Here is a 13,790-nt window from a genome sequence, read left to right as displayed (position 1 = left end):
ACCTTGCACAAACTGAAATGTAACAAAAGGCTAAAAATGCAACTAGCTTTAAAAGGTACCGTGTCGCTACCAACCGTGCTGCATTGACGATATCAGAGGGTTAACAATGTTACTTTGACATAATGGACCTGCAGTATGACAGTCAAGTTCCCTCTATTTATATGGCTTTGTACAATACAGATCAAAGCAGCTTTACACTAAAGTTAATCAATTATTGTACGTGTCTTAAAGGGAATCATATGGTTTATAGCGTTTGTTATAGCTGTATGTTTTGTTCTGTATGTCATGGAACTTCAAAGTAGTTCAAAGTATATAAATAAAAAAGAATGGATGTATAAACAATCACAGTAGTGCCATTTAAACAAAAATACCAGGTATACTGTATACAGGTGTACAACTTGGTCTAGCCAGTCATTGTAACATAGTGTTACTTAAACAATGATGCATTATTGTGGACACACAAGCAGTGCAGAGCAAGCAGTCCGGTGACAAAGCTTTTGTGTGTGTGGACCAGTAGCCACTGAGTGGAAATCCCTGGAATATTTTCTGTTCTATGCTTTGCTGACAAAGGATCAGCTTTGTATGTTGAAAACGGTCCTATAAATCAAACATCTGGTTTGTTAACATATTTACACAACATAGTCTTTTGTCAACCAGAATTGTTTTGATTATAAATTAACAATGTAATAATTTGAGTCCAACAAGACAAAACATTGTTTTGTGAAGTGTTTTTTGTATTAATTATTGAATTTAATTCAATTTTTGAAGAATGTATTTTAAATAACACTTCAATAGGAAGTTATGATTAAATATTTCATTATATAAATTATATTCAATTATTCTCAGCTGATTCACACTGTATTTCAGTGTATGCTTCAAAATTACAATATACAGCAACATGATAATGCACTCAATAGATACAAAGTAGCACATGTCTCTAAATTTAGATTCTTACCTGATCTCCATGAGCCACACAAAACTGTCACTCTGTATGGTAACACAGCAGGTATTCAATCACAGCATAGTGCCGGCTTGTCAGATATCAGTCCCAGGAGGGGTGTGGCCTAGTCTTGCATAGTCTCTCTCCCTCTTTCTCTCATGTGTCCATGGTATACACCTGAATCTTCAAGGGATAGTTCACCCAAAAATAAAAATTCTGTCGTCATTTACTTGCCCTCAGATTTTTTCCAAACCTTTAGAAATGGCTTTGTTCTGCTAAACACCAAGGAAGATAATTGGAAGAAGTGAAAGTGACCTATTTGTCAAGTATGGTGACTCATACCCGAAATGTGACCTCTGCATTTAACCCATCCAGAGAGTAGTGAACACATGCCCGGAGCAGTGGGCAGCTATCACTAAAGCGCCCAGGGAGTAAGTAGGGGTAAGGTGCCTTGCTCAAGGGCACCTCAGTCGTTACCTGCCGGCCCTGAGAATCGAACCGGCAACCTTCTGGTCACAAGTGCGACTCTCTAACCATTAGGCTACGACTGCCATTATGACAGTATTTTCATTTTTGTGTGAACTATTCCTTTCACTGGCTCAGTGTCAGTCACACAACTACTGATGATCTTATTACTTTGTGCCCGGCATTCGTATGAGATAACCTGACATGCCAAAACCGATGGTCTGCAACTGGACAGACATTGATGCTTTGGCAAAAGGGACTTGTGAATAATGCATCTCATTGATGTGGTTGCCAGTGCCATCTGTCAAATGGTTGTAACCTCTGATTTTAGATGCAAGGCTGTGTGTCTCAAGCCATTATTTTGTTTGACCTGAGACTACATTAGTTTATGGTTGGGTTATTCTAATTTTACTGTTATATATGTTATGATAAATTATATCCCTTAAAGTTTTAGTCGTGTCTCCCAAACTTTGGAAGCATTTTTGTGTTCTTTACAAATAGTCTAAGATTGCATCATTTCGTTTTTTTTTATTTCAGGAAATAAGTGCTGAGTTTTGAATATTTTCATTGACTTGATTTCCAATTAAATGCACTCTTTTGTGTTTTAAAGTCAATGTGAAGTCTAGTTGACTGCTTTCGCTTATAATTTTTTTTCACCTGTGAGAGTTAGTTAAAAATATTTGATCACATCACTTAAATGAAATCACTCATTACCTTAATAGCATTTTAACCACTTGTCATCTCTATCCATCTGCCCAATGGATCCATCCAATTGCTGATAGATACATGAAGTCCTGCCCTACATTATATTGTTGATTACTCTGTTACCCTGTTAAATTTGGCAATTTCAATATTAATCTGCATGTTTGTTTGTTTTTAGTAGGAAACGTTAGTCATGATTTCTGAAGATGACTGAAAACTTAAAGACAAAATTTGGATTCCCAAGCACACTCATTCAAGCTCAGGTGAAACACTTTATCTTAATGGGCCGCTAATCCAGGTGTTTTCTGCAATGTAAAAATAGTCAGTGGTATCCCCAGAATGTCTCTGTAAAGTTTCAGCTCAAAATACACCACATATCTTTCATTACAATATGTTGACCAATGTAAAGTCTCAGGTTTAGCCGCGAACATGTAAACAACAGCCGCTAACATGCTAAACACATTATTTAAGAAAGGCAATTTAAAAACAATATGTAATACTTGCATCTTCCGGAGATGAAGCTTGATCGCGAACAGCTGGTACTGAACCACTCTATTTTTTTTGGCAAAACCCATGCTGTACTGACCCGCGTTGACTCGTTGCGACCCCGGGAGCCAGAGATACATTCGGCGGAAGGCGACTGGCCGGAACCTGGTCTTCCGGGCGTTCCCGACCAACGAGCCGAACGAGCCTGGGCTCGAGCCGCTGGGCCACCGGGTCCCGGGGCTTTGATTTTTCAAACTTTCCGGCTACCCCGGCGGAGACCTTTCCAACGAGTCCTGGCTCGTTTCTCCAAGTCTTTCCGGACTGGAGATACGGACCGGTGAATGTTGGTTTGATATACGGACCGGTGAATGTCGCCCGGGACTTTCGATCGTTAATAACTCCGGCCCCCAAGGTCGCAGCGGGATGAACCTCGGCTCGACGGAAAGGTCTCCTCCCGGCCTTTCCGACAAGCTCAGGCTCAACCTTCCACGACTACGCTCATAAGGCGGAGTCTGTGAGCGGTCATGGGCAGGCGTAAATCAGTGTGACATCACATTGATAGGGGATCGCCAACAGCCTGTTTTGTCACTGTTGTGGTTTAAAGGAGATTACAAAAAGAAGAATAGATGGATTTGTATAATTACAGGGTGTTTATACACACACGCTGGCGACTCAATTTCTGGTAGAAAAACATTTAAAAGTGCATTTTCTGGGATAGCGGCCCTAGGATTTTGTATAGAACATCCAAGAAATACAGATTTTCCTGTGATGTTTTAACCTATTTTAATTTTTTTATTCTTCTAGGCTGTGAGGTCCTTGATCACTTCAGTACTTAAAGAGAAAGGCCTAAATGAGAAGATTTCTCAAACCAGCACTAAAGTAAGTACTTTTAATCTTTTTTGTTTAGTTTTTTTTAACACTACACAAACGTTTAAACAAAATTCAACCAACAGATTGAATCAAAATGTTAAACAAATATATTTAAGGTTTTAATTATATGTAAGATTAAATTAACAAGGAAATAAAACTAGAAAAAACATTGAAACTAGAATTGCTTTTGGATCAGTGTTTACATTTTATGAAATGGTCTGTATTTAAAAACATATGATCTCGGTTGATATTTTTTAGATAAAGAGTTCAATATACATATCATACTTTACAAACATTCAGAAACCAAAAGTACTTCCCCAGTCTTAAAATATGTCCTTCATTAAAACTGCTAATTTACTTGTGTAACTTTTAAACATCAGCTTGATAAATACATGAAACACAATACTGTTTACGTTCATTAACAATTTCTTTTCAGCATTCAGGGAACTTTACCTGCTTAGTCACGATATAGTAACTGAAATAAGCATAGATAGTTGAGTAGATACTGTTATTCAGAATAACAGTATCTGGCCAACAATTTTTTTAGCTCTTGTCATTTCAGACCATTTGTGTGGCACAGTTTAAGGTGGGTTGTTTTGTGAAACTATAACAATTTATAACAACACTCACTGTGCTTTGCATATCCAATGAGGCTCTTATTGGAAAGAGCAAAATATTTCAGACCTAATTGGACCTTACTTACTACAGTAATGCAACTTATATCACATGCAGTGAGGGTGTTCACTTTAAAGTTGTCACAAAAGCAAAAAGGGACTGTTTGAGGGGAAAAGAGTAAGAGAGGGTTGTGAAAAACTAAATAGTCACTTTTTGCACAATCAGCGCAATTTAGAACAACACTCGTTGCCCAATGTGCTTTATATAAAATACTATAATAGCTAATACAGGAACACAAAAATGTTGTGCTTGAACAGGGCAGAGCGCTGGAGACTCTATGGGAGCAGTGCAGCAGTGATGATACTGTCGTCCGCTCAGCCTGCTGTGATGCTCTTGTGCTGCTTGTGGACCAGGAACATGCCGATCTGCAATATGTCCTCAACACCACCCTCAACCTTTTGCCCTCTGCAAGGTAGGCCCCTTTGAAGAACCATGTAATAGCCTTAAACGGAAGAACTAGCGTAACCTCACAGTCTTTAACTAATTAGATTTTTGGTACAGAGCTTTGTGTGATGCATGTCACACCCTAAACACCCTGCCGAGCCCTGATGGGATCTTATCTTAATACACAGACAACTATTACATATGAAAGTGTCGGAGCATTAATGTCCTTTTAGCACAGCTCCAAAGTGATCAGTTAGTACTCAGGGAATACAAACTGTTGTAAAATTGTATATCTTCCAAGTGGAGGCTACACTGGTGGTGGTTGAGGAGAGACCCCCCTTATATTATTGCAAAGCGCTTTGGGTGTACAGCAATACACATTAAAAGCGCTATATAAATGCCTCCATTGATTCATTCATTCATCTTGAATGCACTGCAAGTTGCTTTGTATAATAGCATCATCCAAATGCATAAAATATCCACCTTTTCTGGTGTGCTGCTGTAAGAATGATTATGGATAGAACTTTCCGTGGAAGTAATTCTGGAGCCTTGACTGGCTGTAAATGATGTTTTTATTTATGTGTTGAATTGTGATACTGTTTGCTTCAAATTAAAAAGTGATTACGAAACTCAAGAACATCATGTGCTGTTTGGGAATTCATTTACAATCAAGTGAAGCTTAAATTGTCTTCTTCACACACAAATCAAAAGTTAAGACAGACTGCTCCTTTGAGCGACTGTACAGTTTTAATCGGTTTCAAAAGACAAACCTTAAAGTATGTGCTGCCATTGTGAATAAAAAAGAAGTGGAATGCTTATTTAAAGGAGCGATGTGGATACATTCTATCTAGTGGTGAGGGTGCGAATTGCAACCAACGACTCACTCCACCCCATCTCTTTTGAAGCACTATGGCAGCTCTCACAAGACAAATAAGTTGTTGCGTTTGCGCTTCTTTGCCGAAGGAGATCACAGTAAATGAATGAGTGAGGTCACAGCAGGACAAGTTTGTGTAAATCCAATTGAAAGTTAATCGCATAATTTGCACAAAATGTTATACAGCATAAAAAGGTGGATAGCATCGATTAAAAGTGAGTGTAGGATATTTTAGGGTTCAAGTTCGTACTTTAGGTATCCAAGCAAGGCTAAACTGAAATTATTAAAACATTTTTGTTAACTGACATCAAATAAAACAGCAGTCTGAATATTACTTGAAAAAACTATATTATTTGCAAAACTAACTGGAAATTACAAATGTTGCCTGAAAATAAACACAGACTAAACTAAAACTGAAATAAAATGAATTAAACTTATATAGCAACGCAAAAAGTTCAGTGTGTTCAAAAGTACAGTTCAGTGTGTAAAAAGGTTTCAATGAAGAGAAGACACTTTGCTTTTGCGAGCTGTGTGAGATAGCTGTCTTGAATAGTGATGTAAGCTAAAACTAGTTTAGAAACTACTGTTTATTTCTTATCAGAAAAGACAAAGCATGGCTATGAGTAAGTACCTCCTCCATGCACAGTTATAAAGTAGAGACAGTGGAAACGGGTCAGGGGTTTGATTCCCAGGAAATGCACATATTGATAACATGTATTGCTTGATTGCACTGCAAGCCACTTTTGATAAAAGCGTCTGACTAATCCCTAAATATAACAGTAAATCAGATTTTTAATGTTGGAAAACTTTTTAAAATTGCCTCATTAAAACAGGTGCACACACTGAAAACACACTACTCAGATTTCTAAAAGCATTTGATTGTCAGTCATTACTGTGTTGGTCACATGGAAGAAAAACCTTTGATTCTGAACTATTTATTTTGTTGATTTTATGCAAATAACTACAAAAGAGGATTTTTTAAATATACATTGTAAGACCTAAACTGTGTCCAGAACTGCTTCCTATTTCCTTCTAATGTAATTCCATAAAAGCACAAAAATATTAATAGCTTGTTTGCACATGATGTCACATCATGTGAAATGCAGATGGAGGCCAGGAAGTAATTTTTTACATAGGAATTACTATTACAAAATCAAAATGTGTCTACAGACATTTGTTTACAGTATATCTCTATTTTGTAATAGTGTCCAAACCAGTACAGTACGGACTTACCTACATTGCGTCCATACTTTTCACCTTCGCAGAAATTTCCAACTCCATTTAAAATGTATTTACTTTTTATTTGGTGGCTCCTCAGTATGGGAGGCAAATCCTGCCAAATTTAAATAAATAAATTAAACGATGAAAATGAAAACCAGATTAGCAATTTCATTATACACAACTGCGTGCACAATATGTGCCAAAATGAAAAATAAAATGAAATTATTTTATTTTCATTTTTACACTGACAGTGCGTTGTCCCTGTCAAATTGAAAAAGAAAATACAATTGGTGATTTGACATTTCATTTTCACTAAAATCTCGAGGCAAGACTGCCAATTTGAAAATGAAAAGGCAAATGTGAAAAATAAATTGTAAAAACATTTTTTACAAAGGTTTTATTAATGTTCACGCAATAATACTGACACAATTCAAATTAAAATGTAAACTTTGATTTTCATTTTATTTTATTTTCTCTTCTCTTTTATTTCATTTTCGTTTTCATTTTCTTTTTCTTGTTCACAGTCATGCAAATTACATGTTAATTAGTGGGTGTGGACGAGCGTCTGCATTACTGGGAACGCCCACAAAAAACGTCATATCCGTTTATTCGAACGAACGTGTAGACCTTGTCAGGCGCTTGGCCTTAGCGCTTTAATGATGACGATGACTGTGCCTGGTGCAATACCAAAAATTGTTGTGTGGTGTACTGCATCTCTGATAAGTTAACAGACGAACAAACTAAAGCATTGGAGAGCCTGTATCTCTAGCGTGCCCTGAAACATGCCGGAGCGCGATTGTCCCCACTCCGCCGCTGACCTGCTCTTACACTGTACATTACCATCCGCACCCGAGCACGCTATCTTCATTACACTGTGACTGCTTTTAAGAAAACATAAACAAAGCGATCTTTCTCAGCACAATAGAATCCATCGTAATGTTCGGTTTGAGGTTGATAAGATGTTTAACCTCACGCGCGCTGTGCGCAGACCAATTCGCTTATGGTATCACAAGAGCGGCTCATATGTGTTTAAATCAGCCCCGCGTACTTCATTCATTATGATTATGAGCCAATCGTTATACAAAGTGCTGCACTATGTTATGAATGCATGTTTTAAATGATGCGCCTGTTTAAATTCCTTGAAGTTCAGCTGTCATACCAAAAAACATCTATTACCTACAACCAGTGGAGGCTGGTGCTAAAAATATTTGGGGGGGCGCAAACAACAACTGTCAGTAATGCAGGACTATAAATAGCCATTAATCAGGTGATGTATCATTATTACAGTCAATGTTAATACATGCAAATAAATGTACTATGAATCAGTGAATTTGAATTGAATGTGGGTTTATTATCAGTTATGAAGTAATCAAGGTAATCATTAAAAAAAAAAAACACACTATAGTTACCTAATCATTGGCCATTAACACTATTTGAAAATAAATTTTGCTCTCCTTTCTTTCTGACTTGCAAATTTCTCAATGACCTTCTGGTTAAAGTCAATGATCTCAGTCACCATTCTCTTCTCCATTGACAGCATGGCCAATGCATTTAGTCTCTCCTGGGTCATGCTATTTCTCAGAAAAGTCTTAACTCTTTTCAAAGTTGAGAAACACCTCTCAGCCTCTGCTGTGGTCATGGGTGTGGTGATGAGGATCTTTAGGAGAGTGACAGTCTCTGAAAAGACTTCTTCAAGATTGTTCTCCTTAAACAGCTGCAGTAGGTCCACAGCACCACAACAGGTTCTGAACTCTTCCTTGCAGTAGATGAGACTAAGCTCTGTCTTTAGCTTACTCCCATTGAGCACTGGATAGGCCTTCAAAGTCCTACTCAGTGCATCTTCAGGAAACGCCACTGTGTACTGTTCAAACCTGTCTGCTTGCAGCAGGGTGGCACTAACGAGGTGGCTTGTGAAGCAGAACCGTTCCATGGTGTGTTGGAGTATGGTGTCACAGACCTACAGAGTGAAGGACAAAAACAAAAATGATGTAGTGATGACAAAATGTCAATTTCAACTGCAACATGATCAGTTGTAAGTCATAGAGAGACGGAGACCAGTTTCAGTGTTTGAATCCCTGATTTATCCAAACTTCATACATATGGACTAGACAAACATGCCAAGTTTCATGAACTTCTGATGCTTAGGGCGCTAATAGCATTTTTTTATTATCAGCCATTTTCATATCAATCAGATAAAAAGGGCACACCACTAGAGGAAACCTAAGAATAACAAATCTATTTAGATCACTATTTAAAGACTATGAAAATGGTTAAATAGATTGACTTGTAGTAAAATATGCATTGCAAATAAATGTAGTATAGTTTCATAAAGTTTAATAAAGCCCAATATCAAAGGATCTACTCTTTGCTACAATATTTAAGCAAAAAAATTATAAACTCAAAGACATGAGAACACATTTAGTACCCAAAGAGGGTAAATGAAACCATGCCGTTTAACTTGTTGTTAATATTTACTTTCTTTTTGATAGCTTCCTTTGATAGCTTTTCTATGAAAAACTGCAGAGTAACAAGGACTACAATAAACTTACCTCTGTTGCAATCCGTTCATGGACGTCTGGACTAAGCAACCGCCGCCTCTTTGGTTGAGAAGCTCCTTCACTGCTTTGGTTAACCAGAGAATGGAGAGAATTTCTGCAAAGGATTAAGAAAATGTATGACTAATAACAATAATAATGATAACAAATTCAAAAGAAGGAATACAGCTGCTACCTGATCTTCTGTATGTCCTGCTGGAACTGCTGGATGCTCCCCTTAATGTGGACTGAATCTATGTCCTTCTTCTGGAGTTTGGCATAGAGGATGTCCACGTGTGGCATGATGTTGTGGAAAAGTTGCAGAAAAAAATTAAAATCCTGATCCTCCAGCAGCATGGCAAAGCCTCCTGCCTCTCTGGTGGTAACAGGGTCAAAGTCACCTGAGTCTCGAATAGTTTCAAAACAGCGAATGAGGCCCTCTCTGTGCTCAAACACTGTATTGATGGCACGGCTGTGGAAGTTCCATCTAACACTGCTTGATGTTGGTAGTCTATGGGCAACTACTTTATCAAGAACATCTGTGCGCTTGGGTGATCTTGAAAAAAAGCTGGCAAATCCTCCAAGGTTAGAAAAAAAATTCTAACTTTGGGTATGTGAGAAGTGGCCTTTTGCATTATTAGATTGAGCTGATGCGCATAGCAGTGGATGTAATGGGCATTTGGGTACACATCTTGAATCTTCCTTTGAACACCTGCAGTGGCACCTCTCATCACGCTGGCTCCATCATACGCTTGGGAGATGAGTTTACTCTTCTGATCCTCTGGAAGGATGACAGTAAGATGCTCTTTTAGTGCTGTAGCGATGGAATCAGCTGTAGTTGAATGCAGATGAATAAAAGCAAAAAACCTCTCCTGTACGTTGCTTTTGCCATCAATGTAGCGCAGCACAAGCACAAGTTGGCACTGTGTGGCAATATCAGTGGTCTCGTCGGCCTGGATTGATAGAAAATCGCTGTTTTGTGCTTCTTGGATTATGTGTTCCCTCATAACAGACAACATACAGTCCAACAGCTCGTTCTGCACGGTTTTCGAAGTTCCCTTAAACACAGAGGCATTCTCGAGGTGCTCTTTCAAAACTCCATCAAGAGAAGCAACAAAGTCGACCAAGCCACGGAATAATCCGGGGTTATCTGAGCTCTCGCTCTCATTGTGGCCACGCAAAGCCAGCTCAAATGCGCCACAAAATTTTACACAGTCTATTATTCTATACAGGATGTGTCGATTTTTTGTGACCTCTTCATTGTGCCTTCTAATGCCAATCCTGTAGCCTTCATCTAGCTGTTCAGCAATGCTAAGCTTCCCAAAAAACTGGAGCCTCATAGCGTTGTCAAGATGGCTGCGGCTACTTTCATGTCGCTTGCACTTATCAGAGAGATGTTTTAAATCGCAAACCCCTGTTGTTGTCCACAACGTTTCGGTGCCAAGACTTTGAACCAGCAAACAGGGAAAACAATAAAAGGCATGACTTACATCGCATCTAGCTAGCCAACTCCGTTTTCCATAAGAAGTGCCGGAAAAGCACCGAGTGTAAAATCGACCGCGATCACTTGACTGCTGCTGAATTTGCAAGTTGGGTCGATCTGGTCCAAGCTCCTTGATCCGTTTTTTTTCTTCATCCGAACGCCTTTGGAACGGGTATTCTTGTAAAGATAAAACCGAATTTTCTTTCATCTCGAGATAATTTCGCTTGCTTCCACGTTAATCAGTACCTGTCAGTCAAATGACAATCTGCTGAGCGGTAATGGGAGGCGTTAAGAACGGTCCAATCACATGAGGCCAAAAATATAAAAACAATATTGATTCGCTTACAACAAAAGTGGGAGTCAAAAGTCAACAATATTGACGCAGAGTGCTGCGCCCCAAGGACGATTTGAAACAAGCCAATTAGAGCTCAGCCTCAAATCACATGCTTTTCAAAAATGGTCGTGCCTACATACACACTCGTTTGCGCCCCTGCGCCACCTATTGACCGGCCGCCACTGCCTACAACACTTATAAGTGCAGGCCTGTGTCACCGCGCCGTGGGACAAAAAAACCCATTCGAATGACAGGCGCATCATTTAAAACATGCATTCAGAACATAGTGCAGCACTTTGTATATCGATTGGCTCATAATCATAATGAATGAAGTACGCGGGGCTGATTTAAACACATATGAGCCGCTCTTGTGATACCATAAGCGAATTGGTCTGCGCACAGCGCGCGTGAGGTTAAACACACCTTATCAACCTCAAACCGTACATTACGATGGATTCTATTGTGCTGAGAAAGATCGCTTTGTTTATGTTTTCTTAAAAGCAGTCACAGTGTAATGATGATAGCGTGCTCGGGTGCGGATGGTAATGTACAGTGTAAGAGCAGGTCAGCGGCGGAGTGGGGACAATCGCGCTCCGGCATGTTTCAGGGCACGCTAGAGATACAGGCTCTCCAATGCTTTAGTTTGTTCGTCTGTTAACTTATCAGAGATGCAGTACACCACACAACAATTTTAGGTATTGCACCAGGCACAGTCATCGTCATCATTACAAAGCGCTAAGGCCAAGCGCCTGACAAGGTCTACACAATATGGAAGGCCGTTTCATCAAAAATGTCTTTAGACGTAACGTGTACAGACGTTAGACGCGTGGACGCGTTATTGCGCCTAAAGACGTAATTTCGTCTACAGACGTTAGACGCGTGGACGCGTAATTGCGTGTAGACGCGTAAACATTAGCGGCTCCGTTGTCAAAATAAGAGTCACATCCAGCAATGCAGACCCTACTGATATTTTATCTTTGCTACTCTTTTCTGTTGGCTGTTAAACTTATTTTATAAAAAAAATGGCAATGATACGCTTAATTTAATGATTAAATCAATAATCATTAAATGATTAATATGCAAATTTGTCCTATGGTTTGACAGCAAAAATGTAGGAAAAAACCCAAGAACGAAGATAAATCTCTCTTATGCTATTTTATATGATACAATCCCTGTTATGTTATTTTATATGATAAACATAAATATTAATAATATAAAATAATGTAAAACTAACCAATTTATTCGTCAACTACCAATATCCTGTGCTGTGATCCCAAAATAAAATGTTAAATATAACAGGGCTGCATTTCCCGATAATGTTGTCTCTTAGCTATGAAGACTCTGAAGTTACACCTTAACTCAAGTTATTCCTTTTCTAGGCATATAGCCTACTTCCTAAACTATACCTATAAGAGGTTACTTTCTTACGTCCCACGTTACCAGGTGCTTTCCATGGTGGTGGTGCTGAATAAATATTGATCGTTCGACAATCAATTATTCACTCTATACAAGTACTGCTTTACTGCGTTATGTGAGGTAGCGGCATTCTTTATAAAATAAGCACTTTAGAAATAGTTGAAGTTGCATTTATTAGGACTCATAGGATAAAAATAAACCAAATTGCAAACTAAATCCAACCATCGATATTATTTAATTTTGAAATGAGTGTGAGAACCCGCAATCTCATGCCCAAATGTATCAACCCCGCTACACTAACTGGCAGTATGGTCATATCAAAGGATCTCAAACTTTGGGTCGGAGGGTCATGCAAAGCCGCTTGCTGTTGCGATGCATTAAAAAAGTGTATTCCAGTAACTTACAATTACTTGTATAGTTCACACGTTTATTGTGCTTGGACACTGAATGCTCAAGCGGCGTATTTACAGCGCGAAGCATGTAGCTTATGGCTGCGTTTATTAAAGCATTAAAATATAATCAACATTATTAATCACACTTACAATATCAAGGGAATGAGATTAACAAGTATGCCATTATTGTGCAGCCCTACAATGAGGTATTTTGATATTGAAATTAAACATATTCATTCATGACAAGAAAAAGAAAAAGTAAAGTGAGTGAATGTGTGTTGTTTCCCTAATTTCTATTTAAAAGGTGTGCCATGAGATAGCCGATTATACCTGTGTTTGGGAACCCCTTATTTATATTATCATATATGTTGCTATAGTGTTATTATTTACTCAACAAAAGCGCAGAACCCGGAACATAATCAACAGCTATAGCAGGAAAAAAGAGCTGAATTTAGGGGCTTTGTATTTGACAAAGTTAGACCAACACGATCCAAAAGCTATTTGCTGCCGTGGCAGGTTAACTTTTCTATCATTATAATTGCAGCATAAAGTGTAGCCAGCTTTTCAAGGTTTAAATGCACTAAAATGCTCCGCGGTTGGCGCCGTCTTTGATTTAGGCAAAAAAATGCAGTTTGACTAAACTTTATTTCGCAATCTTTCTCTTTAAATATACTCAAAATTGTTTGGGTTGCCAGCTGATGCGCACCTTATTTAGATAATATCATTAAAAAGCTAACAACCATAAATGTAAAGACGATTATATTCTTTGCATGAAAACATGTCAACATAATGTTCTTTTTAAGTTTAGAGTTTTATTTGTAAAGACTGCGATGTAAAGAAGCTTTTTTCCACTGTGGCCACTAGCGGGATGTACTCTTAACAGTGTTAAGGTATAGCTAAGAGTGCTCCAGACCAACCTTCCGAACATACTGTATAACTTACAGAAGGTATACTTAACTAAGAAGGTTTCGGGAAACACATATTAACGGTAAGGTACAACTTAAGGTATAACTT

The 13,790-nt window shown here is 38.4% G+C and overlaps 2 protein-coding genes across 5 annotated transcripts in view; one reads left to right on the top strand and one right to left on the bottom strand.

The window, feature by feature from the left end:
- Positions 1-13,790, top strand: part of focad (focadhesin) — an 81,265-nt gene that overhangs the window by 368 nt on the left and 67,107 nt on the right. For 2 of the 4 annotated variants that reach the window (XM_057340026.1, XM_057340005.1), the window contains exons 2-4: positions 2,286-2,370; positions 3,398-3,472; positions 4,396-4,550. In XM_057340026.1, coding sequence (XP_057196009.1) covers positions 2,314-2,370; positions 3,398-3,472; positions 4,396-4,550 — 287 coding nt within the window. In that variant the 5' untranslated portion in view covers positions 2,286-2,313. The remainder of the gene's footprint in view (positions 1-2,285; positions 2,371-3,397; positions 3,473-4,395; positions 4,551-13,790) is intronic. The other 2 variants (XM_057340015.1, XM_057340023.1) reach the window with 2 other exon arrangements.
- Positions 8,018-9,508, bottom strand: LOC130558018 (uncharacterized). The gene is made up of 3 exons (XM_057340216.1): positions 9,348-9,508; positions 9,167-9,269; positions 8,018-8,574 (listed from the first exon to the last, which is right to left on the bottom strand). The coding sequence occupies exons 1-3, from the start codon at positions 9,506-9,508 to the stop codon at positions 8,047-8,049; spliced, it is 792 nt and encodes a 263-aa protein (XP_057196199.1). The 3' UTR covers positions 8,018-8,046.

The sequence above is a fragment of the Triplophysa rosa genome, linkage group LG1, assembly GCF_024868665.1.
Source record: "Triplophysa rosa linkage group LG1, Trosa_1v2, whole genome shotgun sequence".
Taxonomy (NCBI): domain Eukaryota; kingdom Metazoa; phylum Chordata; class Actinopteri; order Cypriniformes; family Nemacheilidae; genus Triplophysa; species Triplophysa rosa.
The sequence above is the reverse complement of the archived record's forward strand: the minus strand, read 5'-3'. Positions and strand labels throughout refer to the sequence as shown.

Excerpts from the sequence above, each read along its gene's own strand:
- LOC130558018 (XM_057340216.1), bottom strand. The coding sequence starts at position 9,508 with ATGCTGCTGGAGGATCAGGATTTTAATTTTTTTCTGCAACTTTTCCAC. Across the intron at positions 9,270-9,347 it reads CAGGACATACAGAAGATCAG|AAATTCTCTCCATTCTCTGG; the intron begins GTAGCAGCTGTA and ends AATCCTTTGCAG. Across the intron at positions 8,575-9,166 it reads ATGAACGGATTGCAACAGAG|GTCTGTGACACCATACTCCA; the intron begins GTAAGTTTATTG and ends TTCACTCTGTAG.